This window comes from Castor canadensis, chromosome 8 (assembly GCF_047511655.1).
Source record: "Castor canadensis chromosome 8, mCasCan1.hap1v2, whole genome shotgun sequence".
Lineage (NCBI taxonomy): Eukaryota > Metazoa > Chordata > Mammalia > Rodentia > Castoridae > Castor > Castor canadensis.
The window spans coordinates 97,706,325-97,717,234 of record NC_133393.1 but is presented as its reverse complement, the minus strand read 5'-3'; the positions used below and the strand labels follow the sequence as shown (position 1 = coordinate 97,717,234).

Here is a 10,910-nt window from a genome sequence, read left to right as displayed (position 1 = left end):
CCCCACCCTTACCCCCAGCAGACTCAGAGGAGCCTGAGGCCCCCAAGAGCACAACCCACACCCCTGAAGTGAACTCAGATTGACCACCTTCCAAAGAGATTTGACGAATGTTCTAAAACAGATGTCAGTCAGGACTGTGGACACACAGGCAAAAGGACCAACTCTTCCAGTCCTCCATCCATGAGCCTCATCCTCATGGGTCATGACTCTCTGGGTTCATCTCCCAGTTGAAGAAGAAAGAGAAAATCCAGCAGCTTTATCAAGTGTATTGGTGTGAATTCAGCCCTCTGCAGCTGTGAAAGGGTTAAGAGGCTGGGCCAACTACCCTCTGCCTGCCCCTCCCAGGGATTAAGAGTCCTCTATAAAAGGGACTGTCCATCCAGACCAGTCCAGGGGGGTAATAGGGACCCAGGCACTGTGCCCATCCCCCCTGCCATGTGGGAACTGCGGTCTGCCTCCTTCTGGAGGGCCATATTCGCTGAGTTCTTTGCCACCCTCTTCTATGTCTTCTTTGGGCTGGGAGCCTCACTGCGTTGGGTCCCTGGACCCCTGCATGTCTTACAGGTGGCTTTGGCCTTTGGCCTGGCTCTGGCTACACTGGTGCAGACTGTGGGCCACATCAGTGGAGCCCATGTCAATCCTGCAGTCACTTTTGCCTTCCTTGTGGGCTCTCAGATGTCCCTGCTTCGTGCCTTCTGCTATATGGCAGCCCAGCTACTGGGAGCCGTGGCTGGGGCCGCTGTGCTGTACAGTGTTACCCCACCTGCCATCCGAGGAAACCTAGCACTTAACACGGTAATGGTCACCTGAGAGGGGATGGGGGAACCTGGTGTTGACCATTGCTCTGACTCCTTGCCTGATGCAACGTGTGTGTGGGTATATGTATGTGTGTGTATATATATGTGTGCATTTCAATGTGGGGAAGAAGGGTCAACAGGTGGATTTGGCGGGGGGGGGGCTGGTAAGGAAGACATAGAGCCTGCAAGTGAGAATCAAAACACTTGAGTTTGGATTCCACTTGCCTTCCAACTCTTTTTAAGTTCTTAAGGAAACTTATTTTAGCTTACAGGGTCTCAGTTTTCTTGTCCATGTAAATGGGTGCAGTCAGCAATCATTTTCACTATGATGGAGTATTGCTAGGAAAAATTAAGATACCAATACAATTACTATGAAAGGGGTGGTATATCCCTCCTCTCTGGGCAACTGATGTCATAAGGTGAACCCTGCCTGGGAAGCCTTGAGGAGCTAATGCTGTGCAGCCTTAATGAGCTGCCTCCTTTCTTCTTCTTTTGCCCAGTTGCACGCTGGGGTAAGCGTGGGCCAGGCCACCACTGTGGAGATCTTCCTGACGCTCCAGTTCGTGCTCTGCATCTTTGCTACGTACGACGAGAGGCGGAATGGCCGGCTGGGCTCTGTGGCCCTGGCTGTTGGCTTCTCCCTCACTCTGGGCCACCTCTTTGGGGTAAGCAGGAAAAGGGAAAACTTTTCATTCAAGGATTCCAGGGCCTCCAAACCTTTCCCAATTTTTAAGTTTTTTTTTTTTTTTTCTTCCCATGGACTGGGCAGGATAACATGAACATTATCCACCTTACTCTGTATCAGTTGACACAGAGGAATCAACCTTGCCCTATACTTCTCGTGTGACTACTGTAACTAGTACTTCTTGACCCCAAGGTGGAAATGCATGTATCATGAGTAGACTTGGACTTTGCCTCTGGGCCCACAGTCTGTCCCCAGATGGAGTATGAGTACTTGTTCTCTGTGGGAACCTCTGGAGAGTCATGCAGCTTGTCCTTCCCTACTTGCTCCTGGTTTGGGACAAGATACCAGCTCTCAGTGGCAATGTGGGCTGTGAGGGGAGAAGTCAAGTGGGTCGGGGGGAGGTCTCAGTTACAACTGTGTCTTTTGCAGATGTATTATACTGGTGCAGGGATGAATCCCGCCCGATCCTTTGCTCCTGCCATTCTCACCCGGAACTTCACCAACCACTGGGTGAGTGAGGGGAGAAGGGTAAGATCCTAGAGCCCATCTGGATGGGGCTGGACTGCAGGTTTCAGGTTTGGTTTCTGTTTTCCATCTGGATATGTTGGCTGCTCTGCTAGTACTCAGTTAAGGTGTCTGTCAGAGAGCATGGTATACCTGTGTGAGCAGGTTGATTAATTTTGCTAAAAATTGAGGCTCTTAGCTGGGCATGGTAATGCATGCTGGTAGTCCCAACAGTTGGGAGGCTCAAGCAGGAAGATATCTTGAGCCCAGAAGTTTAAGGTCAACCTGCAAAACATAGCAAAACCCTAACTTAAAAAAAAAAAAAAGGCTCTTACTTATATTGTTCCTTCTCTGGTTAGTCAGGAATCTTTGGGTATCCACTGGATGCCAAAACTAGAGGCTATGAGGACAGATCACTAAATATGAAGACAAAAACTTCTGCTCCCCAAAATCAGGATATATGTGACTACAGGTGGGCCTGGGTTCCACTCCAGTTCTAAACACTTCACTAGTTTTTTTCTGTGACCATGGGCAAATAACTCATTCTTTGCCTCTGTCTCTCTAACTATAAAATGGGGCGTCATGAGAAATAAGTGAAAGTTATCTGTGTGAAACATTTAGCACAGAATCTGGTATGTAGTAAGTCTCAAGAAATATTGGATATAGCCGGGCACTGGTGGCTCACACCTGTAATCCTATCTACTCAGGATATAGAGATCAAGAAGATCATGGTTCAAAGTCAGCTGGGACAAAATAGTTCTTAAAACTGTATCTCAAAAATACCCAGTACTTAAAAGGGTTGGTGGAGTGACTCGAGATATGAGCCCTGAGTTCAAGCCTTAGTACCTAAAAAAAAAAAAAAAAGGAAATATTGGTTATGCTTACGTTGTTTTGAAAATTCAAAAAATCTTCAAAGCTGTACATCAATTTCCATATCATTATTATGCACAAAGAGGCAGAAGCAACCCTAATGTCACTTGATAAATGAATAAATAAATAAAATGTGGACTTATACATACATGGAATATTATTCAGCCTTAAAAAGGAAAGATATTCTGACATGTGACAACATGGATGAACAGTGAGGATGTTATACTAAGTGACATAAGCCTGTCACTAAAAGACACCTTCTTTGTAATTCCATTTACATCAGGTGAAGTATTCAAATTTATAGAAACTGACAGTAGAAAGGTGCTTCCCAGGGGCTAGAGTGGAGGGGGAAATAGGCATTTATTACTTAATGGCTATAGAATTTCAGTTTTACAAAGTGGAATAATTTTGAAAGTGGGTTGCACAATTATGTTAATATACTTAACATTACTGACAGTGGAGTAGAGTCTAGAGTTTTAAATAAAATGGGGGTGTAGTTCAGTGATAAGCACACGTTTAGCATGCACAAGGCCCTGGGTTCAATCCCCAGTATCACAAAAACAACAAAAACCCTCACTGACTTCTACTTAGACAATGCCCAGTTGCCTGTGGCAAGAGCAAAATGTTTGGTTTTCCACTGAAGGGTTCAGAAAAAGAGCAGATTTGCTACACAGTTCCTTCCCCAAGACTGAGTATTCTTTTCCTCTTCTCACAGGTATATTGGGTGGGTCCAATCATTGGAGGGGGTCTAGGAAGCCTCCTCTACGACTTTCTCCTCTTCCCTCGGCTCAAGAGTGTTTCTGAGAGACTGTCTATACTCAAGGGTGCCAGGCCCAGTGACTCCAATGGACAACCAGAGGGCACAGGGGAACCTGTTGAACTGAAGACCCAGGCTCTGTAAAAGCTCCAGCTGGACAGAGGGAGTAGAAAGCCTCTGGGTTTCTGGAGAGGCTGAGGCAGCCTCTGGATGAAGAAGACTGTGGGGGAGGGGCATGTACTTCTTTATTTTTTAATTTATGTGTGTTTTTCTTTTTTTTCCCTCTTTGCTGTGTGAAATCTTTCAAGTTGCATTCATGAGCTGGTTGGTGCAAACTTCCCTTCCTCCCCATTCACCTCCCTTCGCCGTGTGTGCGTGACTGTGCGTATGAACGTGGGTGAGTGTGGCTGTGTCTGAGTTTTGGGGCACAAGAGCTTAGGGAAGGGGAAAGAGGTGTCAACGTATATGTCCCTCCCCCAGCCCAGTTTGGTGAGCATAGAGAATCGAGACCTTAAATTTCTGGCCTTTACCTTGTTTTTAGTAAGTGCATGGGTCTTGATTTCTGAGGAAGTTACTCCTCCCAAAAGGCAGAAGGACAGAAGCGGAGGAGACAAGGCATTCCAAGGAGATGGGACTTAAGGGAAGTGGGTGGGAGAAGAAATGGTGGTATTAGTCCCAGATCACCATGATGGAGGTGTATCTAAAGTTTTAGGGAAGTTAGTGGGAATATGTAGCCTACTTATCTCAGGGATGCTTGCCCCAGGGACTTGGGCAGGGAAGTAGCTCTGAGAAAAGTGAACACTGGGACACGAGTTGTTCTGTACAGCCCATAAACCTGTCTACATCAACTGGCTGGGTTGTGTGTTCATTCTGGCATAATGGATCTCTTCGGAGGCCCTGGGCCAGGGAGCTCCCAACCTAAATAGGAGGTGGGTAAGCCTAGAATCTAAAAAAAATTAAGCAGCTTTAACAGGTCTGCCCGACATACCTTGGCATCTAAGGCCAAAACAGAAAGGCTGATGCCTGGAGCAAGGTCAGGGGAGTGGTGGGAAAGGAGAGAGAGAGGCTATGATCTTCAGAAATTTAATTTTTTTAGAGCAAATCAAAATACACCAAATGGCATCTTTTCTGCTTTTATCACTAGCTCGTCTTCTTTTTGTATGTCTTCCCATTTTTTCTCCAATCTATCCTTTCATCTCACAGCAATCTCTGTGAGATTCTCATACCCACAGAATTGATTTCTTCTATTCAAATACTTAATAATTCAGGAAATATATGATTCCTTTGAGCCTTATCTTCTTTAACTGTTGACAAGATACACCATCTCAACAAAGGCCCAGGTGCCCCCAACTGAATAATGATATTTATTGTTGATCGCTTCCTTTTATGAGCCTCCTGCATACTTCATAAGCTTTAAACTTATGCCTAAAGTATGACAGACAACCATAAAAACCCATCGCTTCAGCTCTCCACTTCCAAATAAAACAACTTTTCTAACCAACCACCTAAGACTTTGGAATAGTCCACTTGACTAGAAGGGGAAGAATGTTTATGAACTCCTCTAATCGGACCTTAATTCCTACGATAATTCAGCAAAAAATTCATAGTACAACTGTGACTTTTTAAGATAAATGTAGGGAATCGACTCAGATAAAACACTCCTTGTGCTCGCTTCCCTTCTCCTTACTTGATCACCAAACATCCACTTCACCCTCGCTCGGAATTCAATGGACCAGCCCATTTTGCCCCGCCCCTCTTCCTGCGTAGGCAGGGATTGGTGCGGCCAAGCTGGCGGCGGGAAAGGCTGAGGCCGGTCGCCTGAGGGCTGCTGGCTCCGCGGGGCTCCGGAGAGTCCGCGGGGCTCCGGAGAGTCCGCAGACAGCGGGTGAGTTGAGTGTGGCGAGGGGAATCTGGGCCAACTTGGGTCTGTCTGCGATCGCGGCGCAGCCCGGGACGGTGCGGAACAGCGATCCCTCTACTTTGTTTAAAGACAGGAGGCGGGGCTCAGTTCCGGCGCGCACGCGCATTCCCACGCTGTGCCTTCAGTGGCGCGCTGAGGTCCCCGCGCGGATCTGCGCATCTTGGCTTGGAGCAGCGAGGGGTTGTGATGGAGAGGGCTTGGAGCCCCGAAAGTAGAGCAGAAGGTTCCTGGAGATTGCCGGTTCGGAACTCCCCATCCAGTTCAGGTCCGAAAAAAAGTGCGGCTTGCTGGTCATCAGGAGTTGGAATTCACAGGCCGCTTGCTTTAAATCTTGGGTTTTTATAGAATGACTTACTCACTATCCCTGATTTCTCCCGGGTGTAAAGCTTGAGGATAAGAGCCTCTGTTCGGGTTTTTCAGCTAGACTAGTAGCCACTCATTAAGCTCCTTCCCTCGAGTCTCAGTTCTTTACTTTTGTGCTGCTGCCGCGAGTACTTTTTTTTTTTTTTTTTTAGAAAGTCAAGCCGGTCGTTTTTCAGTACCTTTAAAACTCTCATTTTGGTCATTCACAGTCAGGCTTACTTAGATGGGCGTCGTGACCTTTTACAGTCTGACCCTGAAGCTCTTGGCCTTATTTTCTAAAATCGCTGACATTGTTCTCATCTCATGCATTTATCCCCCAGCCATAGGGAAGAAGAGCATTGTGCTCCTCCTGCTGTCTTTATTGGAAGTTCTTGCCTCGTCTCTGCCAGATGAACTTGTCTTTGAGAACCGAGATCAATTGTCTCTCTGAAATCCAGTTTATCCAGCGCTCTTGTAGTCCAAGGTAGTCAGTTACTTCCTCCTTTGTGTTCCTGAAGTATTGTACCTTCCTCTGTTAGTGGCACTACACAATTTAATAAAAGGTTACTGAGTGCCTAATATATACCATGCCCTGTGCTCAGCGCCAAGCATACAGATAATAGGATAGAGTTCCTGCCCTTGAGGAATTCACAGTGATAGAAAAATCATGTATAAATAACTGTGGAGCTGGGGGACATGACTTGGTAGAGCATGTCTAGCAAGTGTGAATCCCTGAGTTCAAAGCCCAGTACCACCAAGAAAAAAAAAAATTTTACTTTTCTGCAGTTATGGGTGACGGGGTGATGAATTCCTCCCTGAGACTGGGCATGGCAGTATATGTCAGTAATCCCAGCTATTCAGGAGTTGGAGATCAAGGGATTGCACTTGGAGAAAAGCCAGCAAAAAATTGAGACCCCCCCATCTCAATAAAACAAGCTGTGTTTGGTGGTATTCAGCTATGTGGGAGGCTGTTGGGTAGGAGTACAGAGATTCAGACCAGCCCTAGCAAAAAAAATCACAAGTGCTGAGTTCAAACAAACAAACAAAAAAGTCTCCTGACTTCCTTACTATTTATTCTTTCTGCACTCACACACCACCTTGTATCCTGGTGTGTCCCTATCCCCAGCCCCAACCTCTTTTACCTCAACTTGTCTACTTCAGTTTAGTAAAAAGCCTTTAATGAGCATTTACGTTATTCTGGTCATGACGATTCCTGAGTTTACACAGCTTACATTTTAGTGCAGTTATTAATAGGGGATTGAGTTAGAATCACTTAAGGGCCATTTCCTTTTTCTTTTTTTGGTGGTGTTGGGGGTTACCAGGGGTTGAACCTTGGGCCTTACACATGCTAGACAAGTGCTCTGCCCCTGAGCTACAGCCTCAGCCCTTTATTTTGAGACATTGTCTTGCTAAATTAACCAGACTGGTCTCAAACTTGCATTCTTCCTGCCTCAACCTCCAAAGCAGCTGCGATTATAGGCATGGAACACCATGCCCAGGTCCGAGGAGCATTTTCAAAATATTTTATTTATTTTATTTTTGTAATACTGGGTTGTTTGAACTCAGGGCCTTCACCTTGAGCCATCACTTTTTTTTGTGATGGGTTTTTTTGAGATAGGGTCTCACAAACTGCCCGGGATTGGCTTCAAACCTCAATCCCCCTGATCTCTGCCTCCTGAGTAGCTAGGATTACAGGTGTGAGCCACTGTCCCCTGGATTTTCAAAATGTTTTTGCTCAAGTTCCACTCCCTGGAAATTTTGATCCAGTATCCAGGCTCTGATAATCCAAAGATCAGTAAGAGACAATTCCTGTCCTTAAGGCATCTGAAGTTAATGGAGGGAGACAGACATTTTAAACAATCTACTTTAACTGTTTTGTACAACATGAAATGTTAAGTGCCATGATGGAAGATCTGTATATGGCACAAAGTAGACACAAAGAAAATGAGGTGCCTTCTGTGTGGTTTTGTATAGTAGTACATGTTGATGATAAACACTTGAATAGGACCAAAGTGAAAGAGAAATACTGCTACCCTAGATCCTCCAGTTCTCCCCAGAGACATCGCTATGTTTCTTATGTATTCACTGAGGGGTTCTTTTTGTTTCGTTTTGTGGTGCCAGGGATTGAACCCAAAGTCTTGTGTCTGCTAACAATTCATACTATAACTGTGCTACATTCCCAGTTCCACTGGAAGGGTTTTAACCAGAGGTGATTATATGGCCAAATCAGGTAACCATCTTGTGGCTAGATTTAAGGGAATAAGATCAGAGGCCAGCATGGTGGCACATGTCTGTAATACCTGCACAATCATGAATTCGAGACTAGCCTGGGGCTATAGAGACCCTATCTCAAAAAAAACTTAAAAAGAAAAGAAAAAAATCAGAGGCAAGGAAGGAGATTAGGAAGTAGTTGAGTAGGCGGAGAAGCTTGAGCTAGCTAAGAAGAGATACTTAGGACCTGAACTAAGGCAATTAACAGTGGGGATAGACAGGGCCAGACGGAGGAGTTTAAGGAAGTTAGGGAGATGGTGGTATCTAATGCATGATGCCCAGGTTTCCTCTAATGTGAACAATTGAGAAATAGTACTTAGGAGCTCTAAAACAGAAGTGGAGACAAACTTAGGGGGAGAATGAGTTCAGGTCTTTTTTTGTTTTGTGTTTTTGGTGGTACTGGTATTTGAACTCAAGGCCTTGTGCTCGATAGTCAGAGTTCTACCCCTTGAGCCCCACCCCCAGCCCTTTTTGCTTTAGTTATTTTTTCAGATAGGGTCTGTTTTTGCCCAGAACCTCGATGCTCTTATTTATGCTTCCATTGTAGCTGGAATGTCAGGTGCAGACCACCACACTCAGCTTATTGTTTGAGATGCGTTCTTGAGAACTTTCTGCCTGGGCTGGTCTTGAACCCTCATTCCACCTTCTGAGTAGCTGGGATTACAGGCATTCATCACCAGCACCCAGCCTTATATGAGTTCAGTTTTTGACATGTTGAGTGTAAGGTGTCACTGAGATGTAAAGGTGGAAGATGCTAGTCGCTAGTTTAACATATAGGATTGGCATTGTAAGAGCTCAGAGAGGCCTGAGATACAGGTGTTCTGGCTTGGATGACAGTTGCTTGAGAGTGAATAAGTTTGCCCAAGGAGTCTGTGAAGAATAAGATAGGAAGAAGACTAAAGATGCAGACCTATGAAACATTAGCACTTAAAGGGGAGAGGAGAAACAGCCAAAATGGGACAAGGGAAGGTTTTATTTAATGTTGGATTTTTTTTTTTTCCCACATTAACATGCTTTGAGCAACTCATACTATATGGAGTGAGTCCAGTGTAACGGGAAATAAATGAGAAGTGAGAAAAGAAAGTGATTTGAAATATATATGTTGTTCAGGGGGTGTGGCTCAAATGGTAGAGCTCTTGAGGCCTTGAGTTCAATCCCCAGTATGGGGGTTTGGGGGCAGGGCGGTAAGAGGGAAGGAAATATATGTTTTTAGGCTTGAGTGGAAGGAGTTACGCAAGTTCATATCTGATGACCTCAGTTGTTCCCAAGAGGAAGGAGGCAGACACACTGGCTGAGAGGTGTAGGAAGCAGTGAAGTATAAAGGCTTGAGGATAACTTGTTTCTAACTTGAAAGAACAGCTGTTCCCTGGGAAAGGGAAGAGAAAGTAGACTAAACTGAGGGCCCTGCTCAGGTTGGAGGCTATGTATTTGTTGTGTAACATAATACAGAGTGGTTTGGTTTTCTCCAGCAAATCTGTTTCAGATTTGAGTGGAAGAGTCTGTATAGCAGATGGTTGCACTGATCTGACTGAGCTTGTGACCCTTTGTAGGGCAAGTGCACTGAAAGGAAGAGATTGAAGCCACACAGGAGAGTGGCTAAACTGATCTGCAGTGATAGTAGAGTAGGATGTGTGCCCCTCAAGTCTGGTCACTTTGTTTCCTAGTTTAGAAATCTTCAGTGGCTTCTGGCTTATGTTCTAAATGTCGGTTGATGCACCAGGGAAGGATTTTCCCATAAAGCCAGTTCACCCCCCTTCCACTGATTTCCTGTTAGATTCAACAAACATAAGTTAAATCTGTCAAATTACTATTAGGGGCTGAGGATGTAGCTCAGTGGTGGAGCTTGCCTAGCTATGTGTAAAACTCTGGATTCAATCCCCAACACCTCAAAAAAAAATTTGCTATCAGTTCTAAATCTTTTTTTTTTTTTGAGGCCCTGGGGCTTGAACTCAGGGCCTTCACCTTAAGCGACTCCACCAGCCCTATTTTTGTGAAGGGTTTTTTGAGATAGGGTCTCGTGAACTAGTTGCCCGGGCTGACTTCGAACTGTGATCCTCCTGATCTCTGCCTCCTGAGTAGCTAGAATTACAGGTATGAGCCACCGGCACCTGACAGTTCTAAATCTTAATGCTTTGTTTCTATACTTACCTTTTTTTTTTTTTTTTTTTTTCTTTTTTGGCACTGAGGGTTGAACTCTTTTTTCCCACAAGTTTTAACTCTGAGCTACAACCCCAGCCCTCTGTACTTCACTTGATGAAGACTAGTAATGGTTTGCTGGGAGACTGCAGTTTGAAGACATGGTTTGAGTATCGTTGCCTCACACGATCCCATTTAATCTTCTCTACGCTTTGTGAGCATGGGTATTACTATTTCTCAGTTTACTGCTAAGGAAATTGCTGTTTAGGTTAAACCAGACACTCAGGGTTTTAGTACCAGATGGAACTGAAATCCAAATGATAGATACCATTCCACTCATCCTAATGGTTCTCAGGCTGGTCCCTGCAGCAGGATTGGCTTGAAGCAGATTGTTTTATTTGTTTTCAAAAAGTTGGGCTGGAGGCCTGGCTCAAGTGGTAGGTCACCTGCCTTGAAATTGAGTAAACCCTGAGTTCAAACCATGGTACCATCAAAAAAAAAAAAAAAAAGTAAATACATTTTGCAAATGTATTTAATATTTTATGCTTTGTTTTCCTTTGGTTCTTGTATTATAAGACTCACAACTTCAGATCAACAGCTTCATTTGAACAGCTTAATACTTAGTTC

At 44.9% G+C, this 10,910-nt stretch overlaps 2 protein-coding genes across 5 annotated transcripts in view; both read left to right on the top strand.

The window, feature by feature from the left end:
- Nucleotides 1-435: 435 nt before the first annotated feature.
- Mip (major intrinsic protein of lens fiber) lies at nucleotides 436-3,758 on the top strand. Its single transcript, XM_020163208.2, has 4 exons — nucleotides 436-795; nucleotides 1,298-1,462; nucleotides 1,912-1,992; nucleotides 3,572-3,758. The coding sequence occupies exons 1-4, from the start codon at nucleotides 436-438 to the stop codon at nucleotides 3,755-3,757; spliced, it is 792 nt and encodes a 263-aa protein (XP_020018797.2). The 3' UTR covers nucleotide 3,758.
- Nucleotides 3,759-5,365: 1,607 nt separating this feature from the next.
- The window catches only part of Timeless (timeless circadian regulator), a 41,483-nt gene continuing 35,938 nt past the window's right edge, over nucleotides 5,366-10,910 (top strand). For 2 of the 4 annotated variants that reach the window (XM_074083660.1, XM_074083655.1), the window contains exon 1: nucleotides 5,366-5,498. The gene's annotated coding sequence lies outside the window, so the exon portion shown is untranslated. Of the gene's footprint in view, nucleotides 5,499-5,628; nucleotides 5,800-6,217; nucleotides 6,361-10,910 lie in introns of those variants that run through there. The other 2 variants (XM_074083657.1, XM_074083656.1) reach the window with 2 other exon arrangements.

What these genes read in the sequence shown, in the direction of transcription:
- Mip (XM_020163208.2), top strand. Translation starts at nt 436, where the DNA reads ATGTGGGAACTGCGGTCTGCCTCCTTCTGGAGGGCCATATTCGCTGAG. An exon ending in GAAACCTAGCACTTAACACG is followed by an intron (nt 796 to 1,297) that starts GTAATGGTCACC and finishes TCTTTTGCCCAG; the next exon opens with TTGCACGCTGGGGTAAGCGT. An exon ending in GGAACTTCACCAACCACTGG is followed by an intron (nt 1,993 to 3,571) that starts GTGAGTGAGGGG and finishes CTCTTCTCACAG; the next exon opens with GTATATTGGGTGGGTCCAAT.